The 26,049-nt window shown below is 39.9% G+C and overlaps 1 protein-coding gene across 3 annotated transcripts in view; it reads right to left on the bottom strand.

Annotated features, from left to right (window-relative positions):
* Positions 1 to 4,643: 4,643 nt before the first annotated feature.
* LOC121265038 (exopolyphosphatase PRUNE1-like) overlaps positions 4,644 to 26,049 on the bottom strand; it is a 35,415-nt gene continuing 14,009 nt past the window's right edge. Inside the window, exons 7-13 of one of the 3 annotated variants that reach the window (XM_041168477.1) lie at positions 16,949 to 17,035; positions 16,505 to 16,631; positions 16,323 to 16,403; positions 8,489 to 8,614; positions 7,645 to 7,709; positions 7,135 to 7,240; positions 4,644 to 5,003 (exon numbers count right to left, since the gene is read on the bottom strand). In XM_041168477.1, coding sequence (XP_041024411.1) covers positions 4,903 to 5,003; positions 7,135 to 7,240; positions 7,645 to 7,709; positions 8,489 to 8,614; positions 16,323 to 16,403; positions 16,505 to 16,631; positions 16,949 to 17,035 — 693 coding nt within the window. In that variant the 3' untranslated portion in view covers positions 4,644 to 4,902. Of the gene's footprint in view, positions 5,004 to 7,134; positions 7,241 to 7,644; positions 8,615 to 16,322; positions 16,404 to 16,504; positions 16,632 to 16,948; positions 17,036 to 26,049 lie in introns of those variants that run through there. The other 2 variants (XR_005940598.1, XR_005940597.1) reach the window with 2 other exon arrangements.

Consider the following 26,049-nt stretch of genomic DNA (forward strand, 5'->3'; position numbering starts at 1 on the left):
TTGGTTATTCCACCTCCCAGGAGGTCTGGTCTGCCATTAACAAATTATTCACATCTCAATCTCATTCTCGAGTGATTCAACTCAGATATCAGTTAGCTACCATCTGAAAAGGTGCTAGCTCTATTTCTGAGTATTTTCGAAAACTCAAACACTTATCTGATACCATTGGTGCTGCTGGCACACCGTTATCTTCCGAAGAATTCCTCTCTTACTTGCTTGCTAGTCTTAGCAGTGACTATGACCCTCTGGTTGCCTCTGTGACAGCTAGAATCGAGCCCATGGCTCCTGAAGAACTCTATAGCTTGCTACTTACTCATGAAAGCCGTTTGGCACATACCAATCATCTGCCTGCAACAACCCATCTCTTAGCCAACCTAAGCACTTCTACTCCTTTTCATGGTCGTGGTTCCTACCGAGGCAATTATCGTGGCAGTCATCGTGGTCGTGGCCGAGGTCGTGCCTTTCCACCTTCTCCCACTTTTCATACTAATCATTCACCCTCTTCTCAGTCTCCCTCTCTCCCTCACTCAAAACCCACTTGTCAAGTCTGTGGGAAGGTTGGCCATAGTGCTATTAAGTGTTACTACTGCTTCGATCATGCATATCAAAATGACCCTCCTCATTCCATCACTGTTAACTACTGCAGCTCCTTACCCTCCCCTGATTAGTCTTGGTATCCTGACACTGCAGCAACAAACCACATTACCTCAGATCTGGGTAACCTCAACATCACTTCAGGACCATATGGTGGTAGTGAACAAATACGAATTGGTGATGGCAGTGAGCTACCTATTGCCAATATTGGTGACTCTAAGTTCTCTGTTTCTTCACACTCATTTCTTCTTAAAAATCTTTTACATGTTCCTTCCATAACCAAAAATTTAATTTCTGTTCAGAAATTTTGTCTTGATAACTCTGTTGTTTTTGAATTTCACAGTACTCATTTTCTTGTGAAGGATGCAATAACAGGAACCCTACTTTGTCATGGTCCCATGCATAATGGGCTCTACTCCTCCAAGCTTTCAACTCCTTCAGCTCAGGCCTTTGTTGGTGAACGTATAACTCCTTCCCAATGGCACTCACGTCTTGGTCATCCATCTCTTCAGCTTGTGTCTCGGATTATCTCGGCTCATCATCTTCCAGTCTCCACTTAATCCTCGTCTTCAATTTGTCCAGCATGTCGTGTAGCAAAAAGCACTCATTTACCTTTTAATACCTCTCATTGCCACTCCACTAAACCTTTGCACTTAGTTTACTCAGATGTATGGGGCCCTGCCCCTGTTCTTTCACGAGAAGGTTTCAAGTATTATGTATCTTTTTTGGATGATTTTACTCGATACACTTGGTGGTACCCATTAGTGCAAAAATCAGATGTTATGTCCACTTTTATCAAATTTCAAACTCATGTTGAACGTCTTTTTAATTCCAAAATCATTTCTATCCAAAGTGATTGGGGTGGTGAATATCGTCCTTTACACAATTTACTTGAATCACAAGGAATTTTGCATCGAGTATCTTGTCCACACACGCATCAACAAAACGGGGCCTTGGAAAGGAAACATCGACACATTGTCGAAACGGGCCTTGCCCTCCTTGCCCATGCCTCCTTACCACAACTCTATTAAGCCGATGCATTTCACACAACCATTTTTCTCATAAATCGACTTCCTTCTCCAGTTCTACACAACATTTCTCCTTATGAAAAATTATTTCACTGACCACCAAATTACACTTTTCTAAAAGTTTTTGGCACTGCTTGTTGGCCTCATCTCCGTGCCTACAATCACCACAAACTTGATTTCAGATCTACTAAGTGCACTTTTATTGGTTACAGTGAATCCCATAAAGGATATTGTTGTCTTCATCTTCCTACTCAACGTCTCTACATCTCGCGTGATGTAGTATTTGATGAAAAAAAATTTCCCTTTGCAAAATCCCAGTCCACTTCTGAATCTCTATGTTCAACTCTTCCTTCTATCTTGGACCCACCACCCAACTCTACCTCACAAAATAATTGTTCTCCCTGGCCCACTAGTCCAGTACCACCTTCTGAGTCATTAAGTCTTCCCTTACCTAACCCAAGCCTAGTCAACTCCAGCTCAGCTTCTTCAGCAGAACCTTCTTCCTCATCCCGACAGATACCTTCATCCTCTATGCCTTCCATTGTTACTTGTTCTAAAACAAACTCTCTCAAATCTCGCCAATATAACGATGGCACGGTACTTTGGGCACCACCTCGAAGTTATTTGACCACTACATCCATTATTCCTGAAGAACCTACCTGCTACATTGAAGCTGTCAAACACCAGGAATGGCGCACGGCCATGGCAAACGAATTTCAAGCTCTCCTTCAAACAAATACCTGGACACTTGTTCCAGCTTCTGATAGCACTAATCTAGTTGGTTGTAAATGGGTTTTAAGGACTAAGCGTCTCTCGGATGGAACTGTTGAACGCCGAAAGGCACGCTTGGTGGCAAAAGGTTTCCACCAACAAGCTGGAGTAGACTACTTTGAGACCTTCAGTCCAGTTGTAAAACCTACAACCATTCGGACTATACTCTCCATTGCCGTTACTGAACATTGGTCCCTCAGACAGCTCGATATCAGTAATGCTTTCTTACATAGGGATCTCCATGAACAGGTTTATATGGCTCAACCCACTGGTTTCACAAATCCAAACTTTCCTCATCATGTGTGCAAATTGAACAAAGCTATCTACGGTTTAAAACAAGCCCCACGGGCTTGGTTTTCCAAGTTGAGCAATCGGCTGATGGAGCTTGGCTTCACCCCCTCAGGGTCTGACTCTTCTCTTTTTATATATCATCATGCCTCTATTACATTATTTTTTCTAGTGTACGTAGATGATATAATCCTCACTAGTTCTGACACTGATGCCATTACATGTATTCTGCAAGCTCTCAACCGTACCTTCCCTGTGAAAGATCTTGGACCACTTAAATTTTTTCTTGGACTTGAAATTCAAATACTTGCTTCTGGACTTCATCTTTCCCAGAACAAATACATCTGTGATCTTCTGAAGAAAACAAACATGGATCTTGCCAAGCCTGTGACTTCTCCTATGTCTGCCTCAGTTAAATTAACACTTGCAGATGGTCCTGATTTTGAGGACCCAACCTTTTATCGCAGCACGGTGGGAAGCCTCCAATACTTATCACTCACACGTCCGGATGTTGCCTATGCAGTCAACAAAGTGTGCCAGTTTATGCACACTCCCAAAGCTTCTCATTGGCAAGCTGTAAAGAGAATCCTCCGGTATCTCAAGCACACAGCACATCTGGGCCTTCACATTACGCCATCTTCAGATTACTCAATGCATGCCTTCACTGACGCCGACTAGGCAGGGTGCCCAGATGATCGTTGCTCAACGGGTGGCTTCTGTATATTTCTAGGTCCCAACCTTGTTTCATGGGGATCCAAGAAGCAAAGTACTATTGCACGTTCAAGTACAGAAGCTGAATACAAGGCGTTGGCTAACACCACAGCAGAACTTCTCTGGTTTCAATCTCTCCTCAAGGAACTTGGTGTTTTTCTTACCAAACCTCCAACCTTATGGTGTGATAATCTGGGGGCAACCTACCTCTCAGTCAGTCCTGTCATGCATTCTCGCACAAAGCACATCGAAATTGATTTTCATTTTGTGCGCTCTTTGGTTTCCTTTAAGTCTCTGCATGTTGCGTTTATCTCCTCCAAGGATCAAGTCGCAAATGTCTTTACAAAACCCTTGGTATCCACTCAGTTCCTTCTTCTACAATCGAGTCTCACCCTGATTCCCATGTTGGACTCGCGGGAGGCTAATAACAATAACAAACCAGTCACCTCTAGCTCAGCTCCACCATGTCATGCAACTCAGCAACAACCCGAGATCATCTCCAGCTCAGCTCATAATGCTGAAAATGACTGTGTCTAAATCTGTAAATAAACCTTTGTGATTTTTTGTCTTATTGTAAAAAGGAATCTCTGTAACTGCTCCTCTGGTATAGCTGGCTCTAATGCGCTAATGCACGATAAGTGTTTGTTATACTGCCCGAATGTTCTGGGTCCTTCTCTGTAGTCTATATATACGACACTGTATTGAACAATTAATATATGAAAGAAAAGGAAGTAAGAAAGTTCTCCTGTTTTTACTTTATTTTAGCAGTGACTAATCAACTCTCTTCATCATTTTCAAACAACCATTAATGATCAACTCTCTAAGCTCAAAGAACCTCGCTTATTGTGTTTTAAACTTTTAACCAAATGGTTTTTCATCCATTAGTAACCATATAAGAGGATACATGGATTAATATAAATTCCTACAAGGCTGGCAAGTGTTGTAAACCTCTTACATTATTTCTTGCTTCATTCCCCCCTTAAGAAACAAATCAGAAGTGGTAATTTTCTCTTGTAGTACTTCAAATGACAAATATATGTTGGTTTGAATGAAAATGTTTATCCACTGTGGAAGAAAACCAACGTAAAACATTCCATGGCACCCGAACACCACCATGCAACACACAATGCCACATGAAATCTTTGTTCTCATGTAAAAAACAATAATAAAAAAATAGGAAAATAGAATCTACTCTATTAATGCCAGATGGGGATGGGATTTCTGTTATATCATTTCTTGCTACGGAGAGTGGGGATGGGATTTCTGTTATATCATTTCTTGCTACGGAGAGTGGCGATGCCATATGTAAAAAGGAAGAGATTGTGGAAAGTGGGAATTGTGACGGGGTTGAGACCGGAACAGCAAGGGAGTAGTGGTTGGGGCGTTGTGCTGACAGGTTTATTTGTATAACCAATCCTTTCAAGCTGCACTTATCTATCTGTTAAGACTTGAAAAAATTAAATGAAGAAATATCTTTCAGCTCAAACTTTTCCTTGGTCCACAAGCCACGCTAGCCTTTTGTAATCCCAACAAATTGCTCTAAAAGGCGCTCAATGGTCTTCCTTGACGTAACCTTGTTAATCTCAAATGCTTGCATCTCATCTCTAAGACCTGCATAAGCACCGCGTGAAGATGGCTTAATTCTCTTCTGAATTGAAATTTTAATGACCCAAGGTACTCTAGATAAGCAGCATGCACGACATATAGGCTAGTGACAATTGGTTATTTTACTGTCATTTTTTTTTTTTTTTTTTAACAATTGATGGTGTTCCATTCAACTGAATAAAAAAGGAATCAGATTTTATGTGTTTGTGCACACACACACACATGACGTCTTCACACTCTTACCCTTTTGCAATATGATCTTCAACCTACAAATTTCGCACTTAACATCTCAACTAAAACAGTTGTGCTGTGCTCACTCAGATATGTATAGTTCTTGATGTTTTTGAACTATTACTCCCTTTAGTTCCTTTTGCAATTTGACCTCCAAGCTATCAATTTTAGCACTTTTTTTTTTGTAAGTAATTTTGGCACTTAACACCCAAACTTAAAACTGCAATTGTAATGTGTATCTCAAGGACCTGAAATGTTCAAATTGCCATTATATAAAAAAAGTCCAAGGGCCCTTGCTTTATTAGCTTTTTGGGCAAGGGAACTACAGATATTAGTTTAGATGAAGGGTAGTTCGGAAATTTCAAGACTTAAGAGGGTGTACGTTGCAAATGAAGTTTTGAATTGGGGTGCCAAGTGTTGAAACCAGTATTTTGGAGGTTACAGTGTAAAATAGGTGGTAGTTTGGCAGGTGGAGGGGGATTAAGTATTTCCCTTGGGAAATTAAATGCTCAAGCTGAGAGAACTTCCAGGCATGCCCAACCTATGACAGAAAAAATACTTACACCAGCTTGAACATGTCATTCATTATAGTGTAGTTCGGGGATAGACTAGGGCAAATCCAAAACTCCATCACACTTCTACTTCGGGGAAGATAATCCTAATGAGTCATAGTTGAGGATATTAACTTCGTCTAATCTCATTATCTCTTCTGTCATTTGAGCATCATTATTTAATAAATAGATCTAGAACTATGAAAAGCATGAAATAGTTCAATATACTAAAGCAGAAAAATTATCATGGATAATCATAATATATCTGCTGTGTACGAAGATAATTTGAGAACTTGTAGATGGGAAGCTTATCATAGGAAGTGGCTTTATGGAATGCTATTAGTTATTTGAATATTGGAGTAGATTGGAAGTACAAAAAGAATTTGATAACTTGTAGATCGGAAGCTTATCATAGGAGGTCGCTTTATGAATGTTTTTAGTATTTGAATATTGGGGTAGATTGGAAGATTATTTCTAGATTCCTGATAGAGATATCAATAATGACAAAGGGGCCTTGGGAAAAGTTCTGGGAAATCATGTGGGCAAAACATGTTTATGACAATGTTCATACTAATGCGCCTCTAACAGGTGTTTCATCATGCTACTGTGTTTATGACTATGTCACACTCTGAATGCAGCTAGTTACTAGGTTGCATGGCTGGGCTTGGCTTTAGTTAGGGCCAGGGCACTATGAATGCAGATAGTTATCGAAAGGGAGGCTACTATAATTCTTCTGACTAGTAACTCCATGAGTATGAAAGACATACTGTGACAAAAGACAAAAGTACCTTGGAGCGTGAAAGATGCAGTTGAAAAGATTGGGCATATTGTATAATTTTATGAGATGTGCACTGTAAACCATGAAGGTTTGAAGAATATATACTACTTTTTGCAAGATCATTGGCTTTTTATTCTTAATGAAAAACTGATTCTGTTTGGTGAAGGGAAAAACTTCAATGGAAATTATGAAATCTACACCCTTGGATATCTCTGATTACAAACCTCAATTCCTTATCATGCAACTCATTAAGGGCTAATATATACTTCAGCTTTTGCAAGATCATAGTGATTTATGAACCCTTAATGAGTTGCATGATATGGAATTGAGGCTTTTAATCAAAGATCTACAAGGGGCTAGAAAAAATAATTTCCATATAAGTTTTTACGTTACCAAAAAAAATCAGTTTTTCATTAAGAATAAAAAAATCCATCTATAGAAGGCTGACACTAAAAGTAGGTTCATTATGTACTTCTCTGAGTTAAGATGCAGTGTATTCTGATGCAAAATTTAGTTGACTTACAAGTGAACAGTTTACCAAGTTCCATGATATGAATAGCATTCCAACACAACTTACCTGGTTGATGGAGAACTTTGAGTGGCAGTTGGGAGGCAATTGAGTCGAAGAAAAGAATTAGGTTCCTCATAATCTCCATAGATTCAGCAGACACCAGGATCTCTCTCTAAATTACACCAGAGATTAACATGTGATGTTAGTATCTTCAAGATAAAACAGTGGTAACTACACAAACTTTAAAGGATCGAGACAACGATAGAAGTGTGTTGTTGGTAGGCATGACAAGTAAAGGACCAAAAATGTGACTCGCTGCCTGGATTGCACCCAAATATATATCAAAATATGTTCAGTGGATTGCATTACTGGGAGTGGGGGCTCGTATGTCATATTAAAAAAGAAGGGGGATAAGGAACCAGATAATGCCCATTGTTCATCCAAAGCTAAATTAAATTTCCATGCCCATGACTGAAAAGTAAATCAAATTTCCAGCCTAGCGGTGACATGATACTGCCAGTGTCAGCCCAGACATGAACAGAGAAAAACATGTGGAAAATAAGAACACATCCAAACCTTGAATTTCTTCTGTGAATCATAATACCCAGAAACAATCGTCAGTAGCCGAAGTTTCTCCAACTCTAAAATTTAGAGGAAACAAGGACAATTGTAAATGTCATTTCCAAAACTAAACTCCAAAAATTCATTCAGCCAGAAATACTGATGCAAATGATATAACCGAAAAGAAAAAGAAAACAAAAGAGAAATTTTAGCCTCAGTGAAACATGATTATATTTGTAATTAGAATTAATTTCTAGATCAATTGAGGGCTAGCAGATCATGACTACCATTATGTCAGAGATTATGTACACAGTATACTGAAAGGAGATGTGCAAGCAGAAAGCATAGGAGCAGAGAGCCTTTCAAAGGCTCTCCAGCAGATCCTCATCCTGTGTCTGCCACCACAGCTTTGCATCCCCAGAGAGACCATTGTTGCCATCGTGACTCGGTCTGTGTATTCTTTTTCTTTTAAAACTTTTTAAAAGCTGACAGCCAGCTAGATTTTCTGTGCAATTATAAAAAAAAAAAATTGTATGTGCAGTTCTTTTTTTGGTTTATTGAGGATCATACTTTTTTTCAGTTTAGAATGTAGGTTGATGAGCACCACAGACGATGAAATATATTTGGACAATCTACTTGAACCTATATAGGAAACTCTGAACAGTGACTAAGATGCTTAGGACTTGGTAGGGACGTACTTAAAGTTAGTTTAATGCAACAAAGAAATACTTTCCCAGTTCAAAGCCACCATGGAGAAAAACTGAAAAAAAATCGTGATACCGTCACAATTTGTTTGATTTCTTTGTGTGCTGATGGTATATATCTAAATTTGAATTTTTATATCTAATCAACTACTGACGCTGGAAACTTCTGATTTCTTGAAATGAGTAATCTTCACGAGTAAGAAGTTCGGCAATTGAAATTGCAATAGAACTCATCCCGATGTGTGACACCATCAGTCTTGACCCAGCAGCTTCTGGCTTTCCTGGAATTAAAATTTCTATGTCAATTAACTAAATTGAATAGCAGAATAAAGCTTCTATGTCTTGCACGAAAAGCATTTCATGCAATGCAGAATATGGATCGCATCAGTAACCTCAAGATACTAAATTTCCTTGAATTCAAATCGGTCTAAGCTAACAAAAGCTAAAAACAATAAAAGAGAGGTTCCAATTTCTATGGATTCTAACAGATCCAAGCTAAAGCAAACACATCAAAATATCTCTTAATCATATCTGTCCTTGTGCCATTAGGTGTATTCCTGATTTACAATGAGTAACATCCAAATATTTTGATTTAACACTACCTATCGTAACTTTATTTGATTCATAAGTAGAGTATATAAATAAGAACTTATCCAAATTACTAATTGACTAAATCTTACCAATGAACAATATGCACCACAGGAGCTTGTCCGTATTCTTGATTAGTGATTAAATAGCACAAAAAGATGGAAATTAATCAAGACCCTAGGATATGAACTAAATTTTGGCCTTCATATATACTTGACACAAGTTATTAGCTAATATTCTTCATATTATTTAAAGGAACGTGTGGTGTGTGTGAGTATTCTAGAATAGCTACATACCATTAGAAAAGCTCTTCTTCAACGAGTCTCGCAATATGAAAGCAATACTCTAACCGCTGAGTCAGGTAGGTCTCTGAAATAGTTTCTTGATGTAGATACATATGGGAAAGATCTTATCCATTTCATATTGATGTACAAACATATATATACACTACATACAATTGACACTTATACCCCACACACTTATACTAATTACAAACATGTCCTCTAACACTCTCCCTCAAGCTGGGGCATATATATCATATAAACCTAGCTTGAAACAAATAAGTTTTAACCGACTCCAACACAAAGACTTAAGTAAACACATCTGCGAGTTGATCGCTAGACTTCACAAAAGGTGTAGCAATGTCACCACTTAGTATCTTATCTCGAATGAAGTGGCAATCAAAATCAATCTCTATATGTTTAGTCCTCTCATGGAACACAGGATTAGAGGCAATATGCACTGCGGCTTGATTATCACAAAATAATTGAAGGGAGTAGGAGCTGGAAACCCCATCTCTTGAAGGAAGTGTTGCAACCATGTCAGCTCACTAATAGTGTGAGCCATTGCCCCATATTTAGCTTCTGCACTAGATCGTGCTACTACTGCTTGTTTCTTACTCTTCCATGTAATCAAGTTACCTCCTACAAAGGTACAATATCCAATAGTAGATCTTCTAGCTGAAGGGGATCCTGCCCAATCAGCATCTGAAAATGCTTCAACCCTAAGATGTCCATTTGGTCAATACAGTAATCCAAGGCCAAATGCTCGCTTTAGATAACAAAGAATATGAATTATTGCATCCCAATGTGAGACCCTAGGCGTTTGTAAAAATTGACTCAGTGCACTCACTGCATAAGAGATGTCTGGTCTAGTGATAGTGAGATAATTCAATTTCCCAACCAGTCTTTGATACCTACTTGGATCTCCAAACAACTCCCCTTCCTCTTTCAAGAATTTACGATTTGAGTCCATAGGGGTGTCAATAGGTTGTGCACCCAACATGCCGATTTCTTCCAGAAGATCAAGTACATATTTCCTCTGAGATAGGTTGATACCCTCTTTAGATCTACTGACTTCAATTCTAAGGAAATATCTAAGCTTACCCAAGTCTTTTGTCTGAAACTGATCATGTAAGCACTGTTTCATTCTAGCAATTCTAGCAGAGTCACTCCCAGTAATTACAATGTCGTCCACATATACAACCAACAAAATGTGACCTGCATCACTATGTAGGTGAAATACCGAATGATCTGTTTGGCATCTATGGAGACCAAATGCCAATACAACATCAGAAAACTTCCCAAACCATGCTCGAGGAGATTGTTTCAAACCATATAATGTTTTTTTTAACTTGCATACAGTACCTCGATACTCCCCCTGAGCAACAAACCCAGGTGGTTGCTCTATATAAACTTCTTCATGCAAGTTGCCATGCAGAAATGCATTCTTAACATCCAGTTGAAATAAGGGCCAATCTAAATTAGCAACAAGAGAGATCAACACTCGAACAGAGGAGATTTTGCAACTGGGGAGAAAGTCTCCTCGTGATCAATGGCATATGTTTGAGTGTAACCCTTAGCAACCAAGCAGGCTTTCAAACGTTCCACAAAACCATCAGGATGAAATTTGATTGTATATACCCATTTACAGCCAACAGGTTGCTTACCAAGTGGTAGTGGAACAAGATCCCATGTCTCATTATGGTGAAAGGCATCCATTTCATCTTTCATAGTTGTCCTCCATCCCAGATCAGATAAGGCATCCTGAACTGTCTTAGGAATAGAAAGTTTTGAAAGTTGGGAGGTAAAACATGAAAATGAAGGAGATAAGGCATGATATGAGACAAATTGATTAATCGGATGTTGAGTTACACAAGATCGAGTACCTTTGTGGAGAGCAATAGGTGGAGAGTCTGAAGTACTAGGTAACTCAGGATTCGAAGATGGAGACACGATTGGTGAAGGCATGGAAGCCGGTAGCCGCGAGCGACGTAAGTAAACCTGTAAAGGAACTGGGGGAGGGGGTGGAGGACTGGCGACCAAAGGGGAAAGTGTAAGATTAGGTAATGGTAGAGGATCACACTCAACACTCGAAGCTATGTCAAACAAATAGGGTATGGACTCAAAAAAGGTAACATCAGCACTCGTGAAGTAGCGTCTAAGAACGGGACTATAACAACAATATCCTTTTTGAGTCCAAGAATAACCAACAAAAAAACACTTGGTAGAACGTGGATCAAGTTTATCAAAACCTGGGCCAAGGTTATGAACATAGCAAACACACCCAAAATTTTTTTAAGGGTAAATGGTGGAGATGAAGGAAACAAGATGGAGAAATGAGAGGAACCATCGAGAACTGATGAAGGCATACGGTTAATAAGGTGACAAGCAGTAAGAACACCATCACTCCAAAATTGTTTAGGAACATGCATGTGCAGTAGAAGTGCTCGGGTTACATCTAACAAATGACGATTTTTGCGTTCAGCCACCCCATTCTGCTAGGGTGTATAAGAACATGAAGTTTGATGAACAATTCTTTTGCTACTTAAGTAAGTAGCAAAGGCACTAGATAGATATTCTCTAGCATTTATCAGAACGCAAAATCTGAACCCTTTTGTTAAATTGAGTTTTAATTTCTTTCCAAAACACTTTGAATATGGAAAGAAGTTCAGATCTTGCCTTCATCAAAAACACCCATATCACACGAGAGTAGTCATCAATAAATGTGACAAAATACTGAAATGTGTTTGATTCAATATTGATTGGTCCCCATATATCAGAGTGAACCAATTCAAAAGGACTTGAGGCTCATTTATCAACTTGAGGTATAAACGACACATGATGATGTTTACTAATTTGACATGCTTCACAAGGAAAGGGAGACACATTTCCTAGATTCTTAACCTGACGCTTTAAAAGGGAAAGAGGGGGATGACCAAGACGACAATGCCATTCATAAGCAGATGATGTGGATGTAAAGGCTCGAGTGGGTGACTGTTTAACATCAAGATAATACAGGCCATCAGCTTCATGCCATGTACCAATCTTGTTTCCCGTCTTGAGATCATGAAAGACACATGAAGAGGGATAAAATGTTACTGAACATTGAAGACTTTGAGTAATTTTACTGATGGACAGCAAACTAAAGGGACAACTAGGAGCATATAGAACAAATGACAAGGATATAAAGTCAGTGAGCTTAGTGGATCCAATGCCTGTAACTTTAGCAAAAGAACCATTAGTGAGGGTAACACTTTTTGGAGATGTTACAGTATCTAACTTAGATAAAACAAAGGACAAGCCAATCAGATGTTCATTAGCTCTTGAATCAATGATCCACGGATCTTGAGTGGATGAGGCAAGACATGCGGATGCTATACCTGAATGGGTAAGAGTAGCTGTGGAGGATGAAGCCCGTGTGTGACCCGAAAGCCACTCATACTCATCCTTCGATATACTAATCATACTTGAGTTAGTGCTAGTTGACTGTGATGTAGCATCTTGGCAAATGGCCTAATCAGCAGACCCAGATGATCTACCATATAGATCCCAACAATAGTCCACCGAATGGTTAGTGCGACCACAATGGATGCACTTACGAGGTTCTCGACCTCAAATGTGATTACCTTTGGCATCATGTTCCCCCCGTGCATCTCTACCACCTCGACTTCCATACCCACCAAGAGCATCATAAGAGGTAACTGCATCATATACTTGTGACTCAAATTTAGTTGTCATATTTGAGAAACTCCACACAATATTTGAGAAAAAACACAATTCAACTTGAAAAATCCGAGAAACACAATCTGAAAATGTAGATACTTAGCCCAAGTACCCGAAAAACAACTCGAATACCACAATTTCGTTCCTGTATCGGCCTGAATCAGTCTGTTTCGGATCTGAATTGGGATGTTTCGGGTTTGTATCGGGCTGAACCGGTATGAACCGGACTGTTTCGAGTCTGAACTGGGTTGTTTTGGGTCTGTATCGGTTGTGTTTTAGGTCTGGACCGGTACCGGTTTAAAACTAAGTTGAAATAGGAATAAGCTATCCTAAACAAGGATGAGAATACCGTATACGTGTTACCAAATAGGTGTTATCCGGATAGGAATACACTCTTACTCCAGGTTTTGGCTATTCAAACTCAAGGATTGGATAGCTTATACCTGCAACCAAACACTCCGGGTTTCAACCTTTTGCTGGCGACGGAGGCACTTCCCGGGGGCGACGACGATGCCGGTAACCACAGACAAGGCTGGGAAGTCCACCCCTGCTGCCTAGTACCAGAGAAGACGCCGGAGAATGGCCGAAAACCACCTCAAACACTTTTGGTCGCCGATGAAAAAGGGAACCACCGTATCGATTCTGGTGGCGGCGACGATGCCGGTAACCACAGACAAGGCCGGCGAGTCCACCCTTGGTGCCCAGTACTGGAGAAGACGTTGGAGAGTGGCCGAAAACCACTTCAAACACTTACGGTTGCTAACAACAAAGGGAACCACCGTATCGATTTGGGCGTGAACCACGATACACTACTGAGATCTATACAATGTACACTACGCTCTGATACCATGTAGATATATATGAGAAAGATCTTATCCATTTCATATTGATGCACAAACATATATATACACTACATGCAATTGACACTTATACCCTCACATACTTATACTAATTACAAACATGTCCTCTAACACTCCCCCTCAAGTCTAAACAGTAGACTGAAAGATGGTAATGCAGGGATCATTTGTAAGTTGGACATGGAGAAAGCATATGATCATGTTAACTGGGATTTCCTTCTTGACCTTCTTGGGAAGTGTGGTTTTGGGGAGAAATGGCGAGCTTGGATCCGTTGGTGTATATCTACGGTGAAATTTTCAGTCCTGATAAATGGTAGTCCAACAGGTTATTTCAATAGCTCACGAGGTCTAAGACAAGGAGATCCGCTGTCCCTTTTACTATTTGTTATTGTGATGGAGGCTTTGAGTCGGATGACCATAGCCTTGGTCACCAATGGGCGTGTGACTGGTTACTCGATCGGATCCTTGGGAGGGGAATTCATTAATATTTCTCATTTATTGTTTGTAGACGATACTCTTATATTTTGTGAGACAGACAATAATCAGGTGCGAGTATTGAAGGCTCTCTTACTGTGTTTTGAAGCGGCCTTGGGGTTGAAAGTGAACTTAGACAAGTCAGAGATGGTGCCTATTGGAGGGGTCCAGCATATCAGACAGCTGGCAAACACTCTGGGGTGTAAGATTGCCTCTCTCGCTTTGACATATCTTGGCCTTCCGTTGGGGGCTGCCTCGAGAGCGGTTTCTGTATGGGATACAGTCATTAAGAAAGTAGAGCGTCGTCTAGCAGGCTGCGGGATGGAAGAGAATGTACCTGTCAAAAGGTGGTAGGATTACCTTGATAAAGAGTATATTATCTAATCTACCGACCTATTTCTTGTCCTTGTTTCCCATTCCAGCAAGTGTGACGCTTCGTATTGAGAAACTACAGCGGGATTTCTTGTGGGGCGGAATTGGTTTAAATTCCACCTAGTCAAGTGGGAAAAGGTTTGTTGTCCTTTCCCTAATGGTGGTTTAGGCATTCGAAATCTGAGAATTTTTAATCGGGCATTGCTTGGTAAATGATTGTGGAGATACCATAAAGAATCAGAAGCTCTATGGAAGTTGGTGATTGAGAGCAAATATGGCGGTTTATGGGGGGATGGTGCACCAGTGAAGTGAGAGGGGCATATGGTGTGGGGTTGTGGAAACATATAAGAAGAGGATAAGGGGTCTTCTCGCGTCACTTACGATTATGCTTATGAGATAGGGCCAGGATCAAATTCTGGTATGATGCTTGGTGTGATAATGGTATTCTAAAGGATCTATTTCCTGATCTCTTCAGGGTTGCTAATGATACAGAGGTTTCAGTGGCGAATGTCATGGTGTTAGTAGGGGAACAAATCCAGTGGAACATCAATTTTAGCCGGGCGACAAATGATTGGGAAGTGGACAGCTTTGCAGCCTTTTTCAGACTTTTGTATTCTCTCAAACCGAATAACCAACATGCTGACTCATTGTGGTGGATATCTTCGGGTGGTGCGTTCTCGGTTCGCTCATTCTATAAATCCCTTTCACATGAGCTCCCTATTCAGTTTCCTTGGAAAAGAATTTGGAGACACAAGGCGCCTCTCAAAGTAGCTTTTTTTGTGTGGACAATTTCCTTGGGTAAGATCCTCACAACGAATAATTTGAGGAAACGAGGGGTGATCATCGTAGATTGGTGTTGCATGTGTAGGAATGGGGGCAAATCCTTGAACCATCTTCTACTACACTGTGAAGTAGCTTGAGGGTTATGGAACGAGGTTTTTAGAAGACTAGACTTGGGTTGGGTAATGCCCGAGTCAGTAATGGCGGTTTTGGCTAGTTGGACAGATCTAAGAGGAAATCAGTAGATCAAGGCTGTCTGGAAGTTGATTCCTATTTGCATCATGTGGAGTGTATGGCAGGAGCATAATGAACGGATGTTCAAAGACAAAGAGAGATCGATGGAGGAACTCATTGCTTTCTTTTTTAGAACCCTTTGTACTTGGGTCTCTTCCATTAATTTTAATGGACAAGATTTCCATGATTTCTAATGTCCCTACGTAGTTAGGGTTTTCTTTTGTACTACACATGGCTTTGCCTATTCTTTTATTAATATACTTTGATTACTTATAAAAAAAAACATGTCCTCTCACACTTGATAATCCGGATTTTAAAGCTTCATAATATGTAGTTAATTTATATTGATGAAATTTTAGTTCACACTTTAATCTGGACGTTAATTACTGCTACTAAAATAAAAGTTCCTGGATATCTCCATATTTTCATTAACATGCATTACTCCAGCAAATATAAGTCAAAACTGTTTAGTGATTGAGCTCAGATAACTTTAAAACTAGCTTCTATTTTTCTATTCCTATGAGAAATTGGTGAATAGGTGTGATCTGATCAATCTCGGGGTCACCTTTAAAACTGAAGAAGTTATTGTCATTGAAATATTGAAAAAACTTTATGGCAACATAAAAAATAACTCAGTACCATATTAGGTGGTAAAAACAAGGGTTAATACGAGTCCAGACCTACTCTTTTCCACTTTTTGAAATCCTTGCGCAAGATGTCAACTATTCTGAGATCAGACACATCATACATTTTGTATTTCACTGCAAATGATATATGTCGTTTCTTAGATAAGTTGTAGAAGATGTAATGAGAAAAATCTACAAATAAGTCCACTGAGATTATTAGGGGACAGCGAACATACATATGTAGTAGAGGCCTTTGCATCCAAAGTGACCAGCACCATGGAGTAATAGTGTAACCATGTACTTGTCTTTTGAGGTACAGTGAGGATGGGTAAGATTTCCAGTATCTGTGAGGATGCCAGCTAGCTACAGGTATATAGGAAGACCAGAAAAAATAAAATCCAAATTGAAGGAGAGTTAGGACCAAAATATAATTACTCTAGTTAGGCAAAAGGGTAAATAGAGAACTTAATTCAAAGCAATTGATCAGGGAAAATGTTGCTTGAAGTTGGTAAACACAATGAAATGAGAGAGTTAATTATCTGCAAACAGAATCTTGACTATATCACCAGAACAAAAGGAGAGAGAATAAACAAAAAGATAAGAAGTTGAGAGATAACATGGTACAATAAAAAAAGATGAAAAATATTTGGAAAACTTCAGAGCTAAATGGCACCCAGTACCAAAAGTCTACTGAATCCTTGTCCGGTCAAAATCTCAGGTGAAGTCAGTGCAAACTTCTCAGATATAAGCGTGCAGCATGAGCAATCCTGCATATAAATAAACAGAACGCCACCATACAATAGGGTTAAAAATACGGTATGAAGACGCTACTTTTTATATGCTAACCAGCATGCATCATCATATACAAATGTTTTTATGCATGTATTGAGGGTCAAGAGGCTACACACTCAACATCCGATTCCTAAACAAATACCTAAAATAAGGTTGTAATTCTTCCCCTCAAAAGCAATTTTGCATGGCTTGAATGTAGTCTACCCCAATCTTTCGCCTTATATACAGAAGAAACATACTCTTTCAGAAATGATGCTCCATATGTTTCTCTTGGAATAAATTGCCAAGAACAGGGATTGCAAAAGGTTGTTATTTTTTTCTGATGTTTGCATTTGATATTATACATGCAGTTATGGGGAAGATAGTTTATCAAATGCAACAGTGGGAAAATACAGTGAGAAAAAGTTTGTAGCAGTATCTGCCATGAAACTGTGGGAGCATGCTTGAGGTAGGTCCAAGTCTCCCAGGCGCCATCCCATCTCAAGCATAAAAAATGCATTTGGGGTAAGTATGCATAAGCTTCTTATTCCTTCCCGAATAGTCTTATGTCAGCTTCATGGTTCTTAAGAAACTAAATTGGGGTTGGAACCATATATCACATGGTTAATTTGTAGCTTCGATTATAAATAGATTATATCTGTTGTTTGCTATTTGCAAAATATTATAATAAAATAAAATTCATAAACATGGAGAGGGAAGCCTTATGGAAGATGGTGATTGATTTTAAATACGGGTGTGTGTGTGTGTGTGTGTGCCGGGGGGGGGGGGGGGGGGGGGGGGGGGGAGGAGTACTAGGGAGGTACAAGGGGTGAATGGAGTGGGAGTTTGGAAGCACATATGTAGAGGTTGGGAGGTGTTTGCTCGACACACTAGAATCGTGATGGGTAATGAATCTAGAATAGAATTCTGGCATGATTTATGATGTAGAGATTGAGCCCTTAAAGACACATTCCCTACAGTTTTTCAGGATTGCATGTGAACAGGAAGCATCAGTGGCGGATCTCATGGAGATGTTTGGTGGCTCAATCCACTGGAAGTGAACTTTATGGCCCATGATTGGGAAGTTGGCAGCTTTGCTCATTTTTTCAGAACCTTGTATGCCATGAGAGTGAGCACTCAAGGAATTGATAAGTTGTGGTGGTTGCCCGCTAGAAAAGGCACTTTTTCTGTCCTCTCTTTCTCTAAGACCCTCATCAATCCACAAAACAATAGCTTTCCATGGAAAAGTATTTGGACAAATAAGGCGCCTCTTAAGGCGTGGTTTTTTACTTGGACAGCTTTTCTGGGCAAGACTTTGACTATGGATAACTTACAGAAATGCCGGGTGATTGTTGCGGACTGGTGTTGTATGTGTAAAAAGAATAGTGAGACTATGGATCATATTCTACTGCATTGTGAGGTGGCTAGATCACTATGGGATGATGTCTTTAGAAGATTGGAGTTAGCTTGGATTATGCCCACTACGGTGGTTGAGCTCCTGGCCAATTGGAAGAATTTGGGTAAAATTCCACAAATCACAGCTGTGTGAAAGATGGTGCCTATATGCATTCTTTGGTGCCTATGGAAGGAACAAAATGATCGATCTTTTAAAGAGAATGAGACATTGGAGGAGATTAGATTGTTCTTTGTTAAAACTTTGTTTCTGAGGGCAAATGTTGTAGATTGCAATGACCTAGATTTTCATGATTTTCTTGTTTCTATATCTTCCTCTTAACTTGGTATAAACTCTTGTATACCCTCTGTGTATTTGGGCTACGCTTATTTTCATAAATTAGTCTGTTACTTATAAAAAAATAAAAAATAAATAAAGAGAGAGAGAGAGAGAGAGCCCAGAACGATTGGACCTAGCCATAATCCCACTCACGAAAGAGTAATATATCATCTACAAATAGAATATGGGAAAATTTGATAAAACCATTGTTTAAACATCCCACCGAAAATCCAGAGGAACCCCCTGCGCCCCCCCCCCCCCCCCCAAAGAAATAGTGGCCTCCACCATCCAACCAAGCGCATCTATCACAATAATAAAGACAAAAAGGGACAATGGGTCCCCTTGCCTCAATCCTCGTGAGCTATTAAAGAAGTCCACTAGGGTACCATTTACTGGAACAGAGAAACATGTTGTGGATACATAATGCTTAATCCACATACATCACATCTCCCAAGCAGATAAAAGAGGAGATTCCAATCCACATGATCATAAGCCTTCTCAATATCCAATTTGTATAGAATACCTCGTACTCCAGCTCTAATTCTACTCTCCAAACATTCATTGGCAATGAGTACCAAGTCTAGAATTTGCCTTCCTCTAAGAAAGGAATTTTGAGGCTTTGATATGATCTTCTCCATGACTATATTCAAATGATTGGCAAGGACCTTAGATATAATTTTATAAACCCCATTCACTAGACTAATAGGATGAAAATCTTTCACATCTGAGACCCATATTTTTTTTTCATAAGTACAAATATTATATATATTAATATCAATAGGAGTAACGAAGTACACTGAGTGTATACAAGAAACACCTAGCCTATACTAGAGAGCCCCTAATGACCGATAAGCTTGTGAAAATTAGAAATCTATCCAAAATACACCAAGCCTGAATGGGAACAGAACACACCTCCCCAATCCCAACCCCTTGTTTCCCGTAATACTAATACTCCACCTGAAACTCCCTGTACGACGAAATAATGCCCTCCCTTTAGTCTTCCCTCGACTTGAGCTACCTTCCTTAGTTTCGTAGTTGATTGCCAAGAAAGATGCTTTAACTCCTTGATTTTCTTAAATCTTGATTTGGTTTCAAGCGAGTGGCCCACCTCGATCGCAGTGTGTAGTACTGTAAATTGGTCATCACATCCTTCATATGAAATCCCCACACACTGTTGAATCTCGTTAACCTTATGCAGAACCGAATCCGATGATGAACCCGCTATATTGTTTATCAGAGGAAGAGATACTAGGGGAACAACATTTTCCCTAGACACAGCTCCCAACTGCACTCCCAACCCTAAACATTCCTCCTCACAAGTTTCTTCGGGATAAAAGCAATAATGTTGCATTAAGGCGTTTTTGGAACTTCCTGAAAGAATGGAATTCATGAAGTTAGCCATTTTACTCAACAAGTGAGTCTTCTTAGTTGAGAATATAGACCTCCCTCGAGTTGCACTTCCCTCATTCACATCATAATTTCTATTCTTTCGAACTTTCTGAAAGAATGGAAAGTTTTGCTTTATTTTCCCCTCTTTGGAATTACAGTTTTGGACGTTGAACATTTCTTGGGTTTGGTTTGAATTAGAAAATTCAATTTCATATTTTCATGAGTTAGCCTCGTTTGTTTTCGCAGATGAAATGAGATGAGTTGAGATGAAAGTTGAATAAAATATTGTTAAAATATATTTTTTTAATATTATATTTATTTTGGGATTTGAAAAAGTTGAATTGTTTATTTTATTTTATGTGTGAATTTGGAAAAGTTGTATTGATTAGATGAGATGAGATGAGTTAAGAATGGTTGTGAAAACAAACGAGGCTTAAATACATGTCAAAGGTGAAAATTGAAATTGAAATCTCTGAATTGGATCCGAATTGCAAGAATTTAAAGTTTGCATGGAATAAGTGATATAGGATCATGTTTTGAGGACAAAGAAGTTAATTTACCCATAATATTTTTAATCAATATTCCATAATAATGGATATCTAATATCTTTGTAAGTTTTATTAGATTTGTTTGCAGTTTCCTCTTCTTCTTTTTTCTATGTCAGTGGAAGTACCGTGGACGGGTCACTAGGTCTCCATATAATATAATACCAAAGTGGTTGCTATTTTCATAGCTTGTGGTGCAATGCTGGATATAGATAGCCTACATTACATCTACATTACATTGGATGCACCGAATGTGGCCATAAAGGCTTGGGTGCATTTTTTAGTTCAAAACAAATCCTATCGGCTTAACAATCATTATCGATAGCATCTGGGCATAGCCTATTTTTGTACATGCAATTAAGACCAACTTGAGGAATGAGGGCAACAAGCTGTGACAGCTCTAACCCTTTCCTCACTCTTTATCTACAAGTGGGGGTGGATTGTTCAAAGATGTTAGCTTTGACTTTAACATAAATCCTATTGGCCTAAGTCGCCAAGGGCACCTTATACCATATTCGGTTAAAAATTTCAACCTATCCCCCCCCCCCCCCCCCCCCGGGCCAAAAAAGAGTTATGCTCCATTGTACGCAAAAAAAAAATAGAATTTCCAATAATGTTTTTTTTTTTTTTTTGAAAAGTAAGAAGTAAGTTTCATTGATATGAATGAAAAATAGGCATAGCCCATGTACACAGGGAATATACAAAAGAAAACGCCTAAATACATTCTAAAAGTACTACATTAAAGATAAGAAATCATGCACATTGTTTCATTAAGGACAATAGCTGAAAACCATAGGAGTAAAGTGTGTAGAAAAAAATTATGAAGCTCCGCTATTGTTCACTCTCTATCTTTAAAGCACCTCGCGTTCCTCTCCATCCAAATTCACCACATAATGCATAAATGTATCATCATCCAAACTGCAACCACCTGGGGATAGCCTTGAATACCCTTCCAACAGGCAAGCATATCAGCCATCTTTGACGGCATAACCCAAGCAACATTCACTCTACTAAATATCCCATCTCACAGCTCTCTTGTCACCTCACAATGCAATAAAAGATGGTCTACTAATTCCCCGTGTTTTTTACACATATAACACCAATCCATCACAATGCGGCCCATCCTCCGTAAGTTGTCCGTGGTTAGAATATTCCCCAGGGCTGCAGTCCACACAAAGAAGGCCACTTTGAAGGGTACGCGAGACCTCCAAATGCTCTTTCACTGGAAAGGTACATTACCTTGTGAAGCCAGCATTTTATAATATGCCTTCACTGTGAACTTCTTGCTACTACTAGTTCTTCATTGTATTCTATCAACCTGTGCCATTGTCACTCCTGAGGAGTGTAGCAAGCTGAAAAATTCTGCAACGGTAGATAGCTCCCAGTCATGGTTATCCCAAGTGAATAGAATGTTCCATTGTAAGTACCATGAGCAAACATTGACACATCTGCCACCGCAGCCTCCCTATTAGCTGCAATGCTATAGAGAGCTAGGAAGGCCCTCTCCAAAGAGTGCTCACCACACCAAACATCTTATCAAAACCTGATTCTAGTACCTTGACCAAACGGATGTTGTTTTCGAAACATTGCCACCCCCCCCCCCCCCCCCCCAAATATATCTCCATAAACCCACGCCATATTGCCCCTCACTAAATTAGTGCACCAACACCCTAAGCACCTCCATGCCTAGAGTCAACAACTTCCTTCCACAATGACTCACCCTCCCAATGATACCTCCATAGCCATTTTCCCAATAATGCTTTGTTAAAAGTCCTTAGATTACACACTCCCAAACCTCCACTCGATATTGGAGAACAAACTTTATTCCAATTAACAAGATGAAATTTGTTTTCCTCCCCAAACCACCCCACAAGAAAGCCCGAAATAACTTCTCTATCCTATTCGCCACACCCCAGCAGGCAATGAAAATAAAGATAGGAAATAGAACGGGAGATTAGATAAAGTGTTTGTGATTAGTGTAATCCGCCCTCCCTTCGATAGATACAATCTTTTCCACCCAGCCAACCTTTTCTCTACTTTCTCAATAATCCCTTCCCAAATAGCTCTTGCTTTGAAAGTCGCCCCCAAGGGGAGGCCAAATATTTCATAGGCAGACAAGACACTTTACACCCGAAGAGATCTGCTAGGTTGCTGATTTGAGGCATCCCATCTACCACCACCATCTCAGATTTGCCAAAGTTGACTTTAAGCCCGACTCCGCTTCACAAAAAAGGAGTGTATCATCTGCAAATAAAATATGTGAGATCATAATAGAGCCATTTGTACCATTACCCACCGAAAATCCAGTTAAAAAACCACCCTCAACAGCAGCCTTCACCATCCGGCTAAGTGCCTCCATGACAATAACAAAAAGGAATAGAGACAAAGGGTCCTCTTGCCTCAATCCACGAGAATTGTTAAAGAAACCAGCAAGGGACCATTAACTAACACTGAGAATTCAGCAGTAGTAATACAATGATGAATCCATAAAATCCACCTATGACCAAAACCGCACCTTCCAAGAGAGTAAAGCCTCGTTTGTTTTCGTAGATAAGATGAAATGAGTTGAGATTATAGTTAAAAAGTTGAATAAAATATTGTTAGGACATATTTTTTAATATTATTTTTGTTTTGAGATTTGAAAAAGTTGAATTGTTTATTTTATTTTGTGTGAGAATTTGGGAAAGTTGTAATGATTAGATGAGATAAGTTAAAATGAACTTTGAAAACAAATGAGACCTAAAGGAGGAAATCCCAATTTACATGGTCATATGCTTTCTCCATATCAAGCTTACATAGGATGCCTGATGTGCTCTCCTTCAACCTGTGATCCAAGCACACATTGGCAATGAGAACTAAATCAAGCATCTACTGCCCCTATACAAAGGCATTTTGAGGTTTTGAAATAATTTGCTCCATCACCAAGCTTAACCGATTAGCAAGGACCTTCGAAATAATTTTGTAAACCCCACTCACCAGGCTTATAGGGTGGAAATCCTCCACTTCTATTGCCCCATGTTTCTTCGGTATGAGAGCTAAGAAGGTCGCATTAAGGCATTTCTCAAATTTTTTGAAGGCATGGAATTCAAGAAAAACCTGCATTACATCACCTTTCACAATCTCCCAACAATGTTGGGAGAAATCCATTGAAAAACCATCCGACCCAGGCACTTTGTCTTTAGTCATACTGCTGATAACCTTATACACCTCATCTTCTTCAAAAGATCTTTCCAGCCAATTCGCACTCTGTATGTCAATTGACTCAAAAGGCAAATCAAGCTTCGGCCTTCAACAAGTCGGTTCTGTGAGCAAGTTCTCATAGTAATTCACAATATGATCCTCTAGTTCAATAGGGGAAGAGAGAACTTGATTACCTATCTTGAGTGTCTCAATAGTGTTGTTGCACGCCTATGTGAGTTAGCCACTCTATGGAAGAACTTCGTATATTTATCCCTTTCTTTTAACCAAAGAGCCCTGGATTTTTGTCGCCACAAGATCTCTTCTATCAACAACACCCTCTCCAGTTCAATCTCTACCACATTTTCCTCAACAGTAACTCTTCGGAAGTATCTCCCATCAATACATGCCCCTCCAACTTCTGTAACTGTCATCTTCTGGTTGTCAATACTGCCAAAGACTTCCATGTTCCACCTCTTTAAATCTTGCTTTAAAGCCTTAAGCTTACCTGCAAGAATGAAGCTAGGGGTACCCGTGAGCTGATAAGAAGACCACTAAGAACGAACTTTCTCAACAAATCCTTCCACTGTTAACCACATATTTTCAAACTTGAAATACTAGCAGCCCCTATGAACTCCACCACAATCTAACAAGATAGGGAAATGATCCTAACAAACCCAGGCCAACTGCTTCTACCTCAGCTCCGAAAAGTGGGCTTCCCAAGAAGGAGAAATAATAAATCTATCAAGTCTCGACCATCCCCTGTACCATGTCAACTCACCCCCAATAGGGGGGAGATCCATAAGGTCCAAATCAAACATAAACTCTGAAAACTCCTCCATAGTTGTAGAAGTGCGAGAGTTACCTGATCTCTCACTCGGGATGTGAGTAATGTTGAAATCCCCACCCATATAGCACGACACATCCCATAGACAATATAAGCCCGCCAACTCCTCCCAAAGTCTTCTCCTCTCTCTATCCAAAGTAGGCCCATAAATGCCTACATAAGCCCATTCCCACCCATCTACTACATTTTTAAAAAGATTAGCAACCAAATAAGTCCCAATGCACTCCTCAGCCACCTCCACCACCCTTTTATCCCACATTAAGAGAACACCCCTAATCGCTCCTTCCGAAGGCAAATAAGACCAACCTACATACAAACACCCCTACAAGCTGCGAATAAGTCTTCTATCAATGATCCTCAAATTTGTTTCTTGAAAACACACCACATCAACCTTCCACGATCGCAGCAAAGATTTAATGCGGAGGCGCTTATTGCGATCATTAAGCCCCCGCACATTCCATGAGAGGATCTTAGGTATCATGGACAATAGCAACTCCCCTCCCTTTCATTCTATCCCTTCCGTCACTCCCCTCCTTCACATCATAATTTATAGAACATTTAAGCCTATTAAGTTCCCTATCTCTCTTAGTGGCGGACTTCGATCGGCTATCTTCAATGGCAACAATGAGAGCCTTGAATTGTTCTTCAAAACCTGGACAAGACACCCCAAGACAAGTTTGCAGGTCCTCCACTTTCTTAAACACCCAATTTGAAATGAACCGGTCTGAATTTGGATTTGGGGGAAGCATGCGTAAAGGTTTGGCGTCTCACCTATTAATCCACTCCCCTTCACAGATAGCTAACTGTAAATCTACCCCTTCTGGCTCCTTCACAGAAAGCTTATCATTTTTTTCATCATGTTCCACTACTCCGGATTCGACCATAACACCACTGTTTGAAGCCAAAAATTCTCCATATGCCACTTGTGAAGTCCACGACCTGTTTTGTGCAGGTCCCGTGGCGATGGGTGCTACAGAGGAAAACGACAAGGCCTTCCCAGTCAAAAAGTCACCATCCAACGTTGTCTATGTATGTCCAGGCACCGTTGTCGTTATCATCGGGGGGACAATAAAGGCAGTTGTCGTCGGAGAGAGAACAGAGACCGTCGTCGATTTGTTCTGTGTATGTCCTGTGACATTGGGGGCTACAGGAGCAACAGAACTACTCAACTCCACTCCCTTTTGCTCCGATACAACTTCAGCTGACAACAAGGCAACCGCCGCCACCTCCATGGCCTTTGGCGGGGTCGTCTGGGTCTTCGCCAACAACGGTGGCTTGGGTCTGTACTCCGATGGGCCCTCATTGTGCTAGGTCTTCTTG

Source organism: Juglans microcarpa x Juglans regia, chromosome 5D (genome assembly GCF_004785595.1).
Source record: "Juglans microcarpa x Juglans regia isolate MS1-56 chromosome 5D, Jm3101_v1.0, whole genome shotgun sequence".
Taxonomy (NCBI): domain Eukaryota; kingdom Viridiplantae; phylum Streptophyta; class Magnoliopsida; order Fagales; family Juglandaceae; genus Juglans; species Juglans microcarpa x Juglans regia.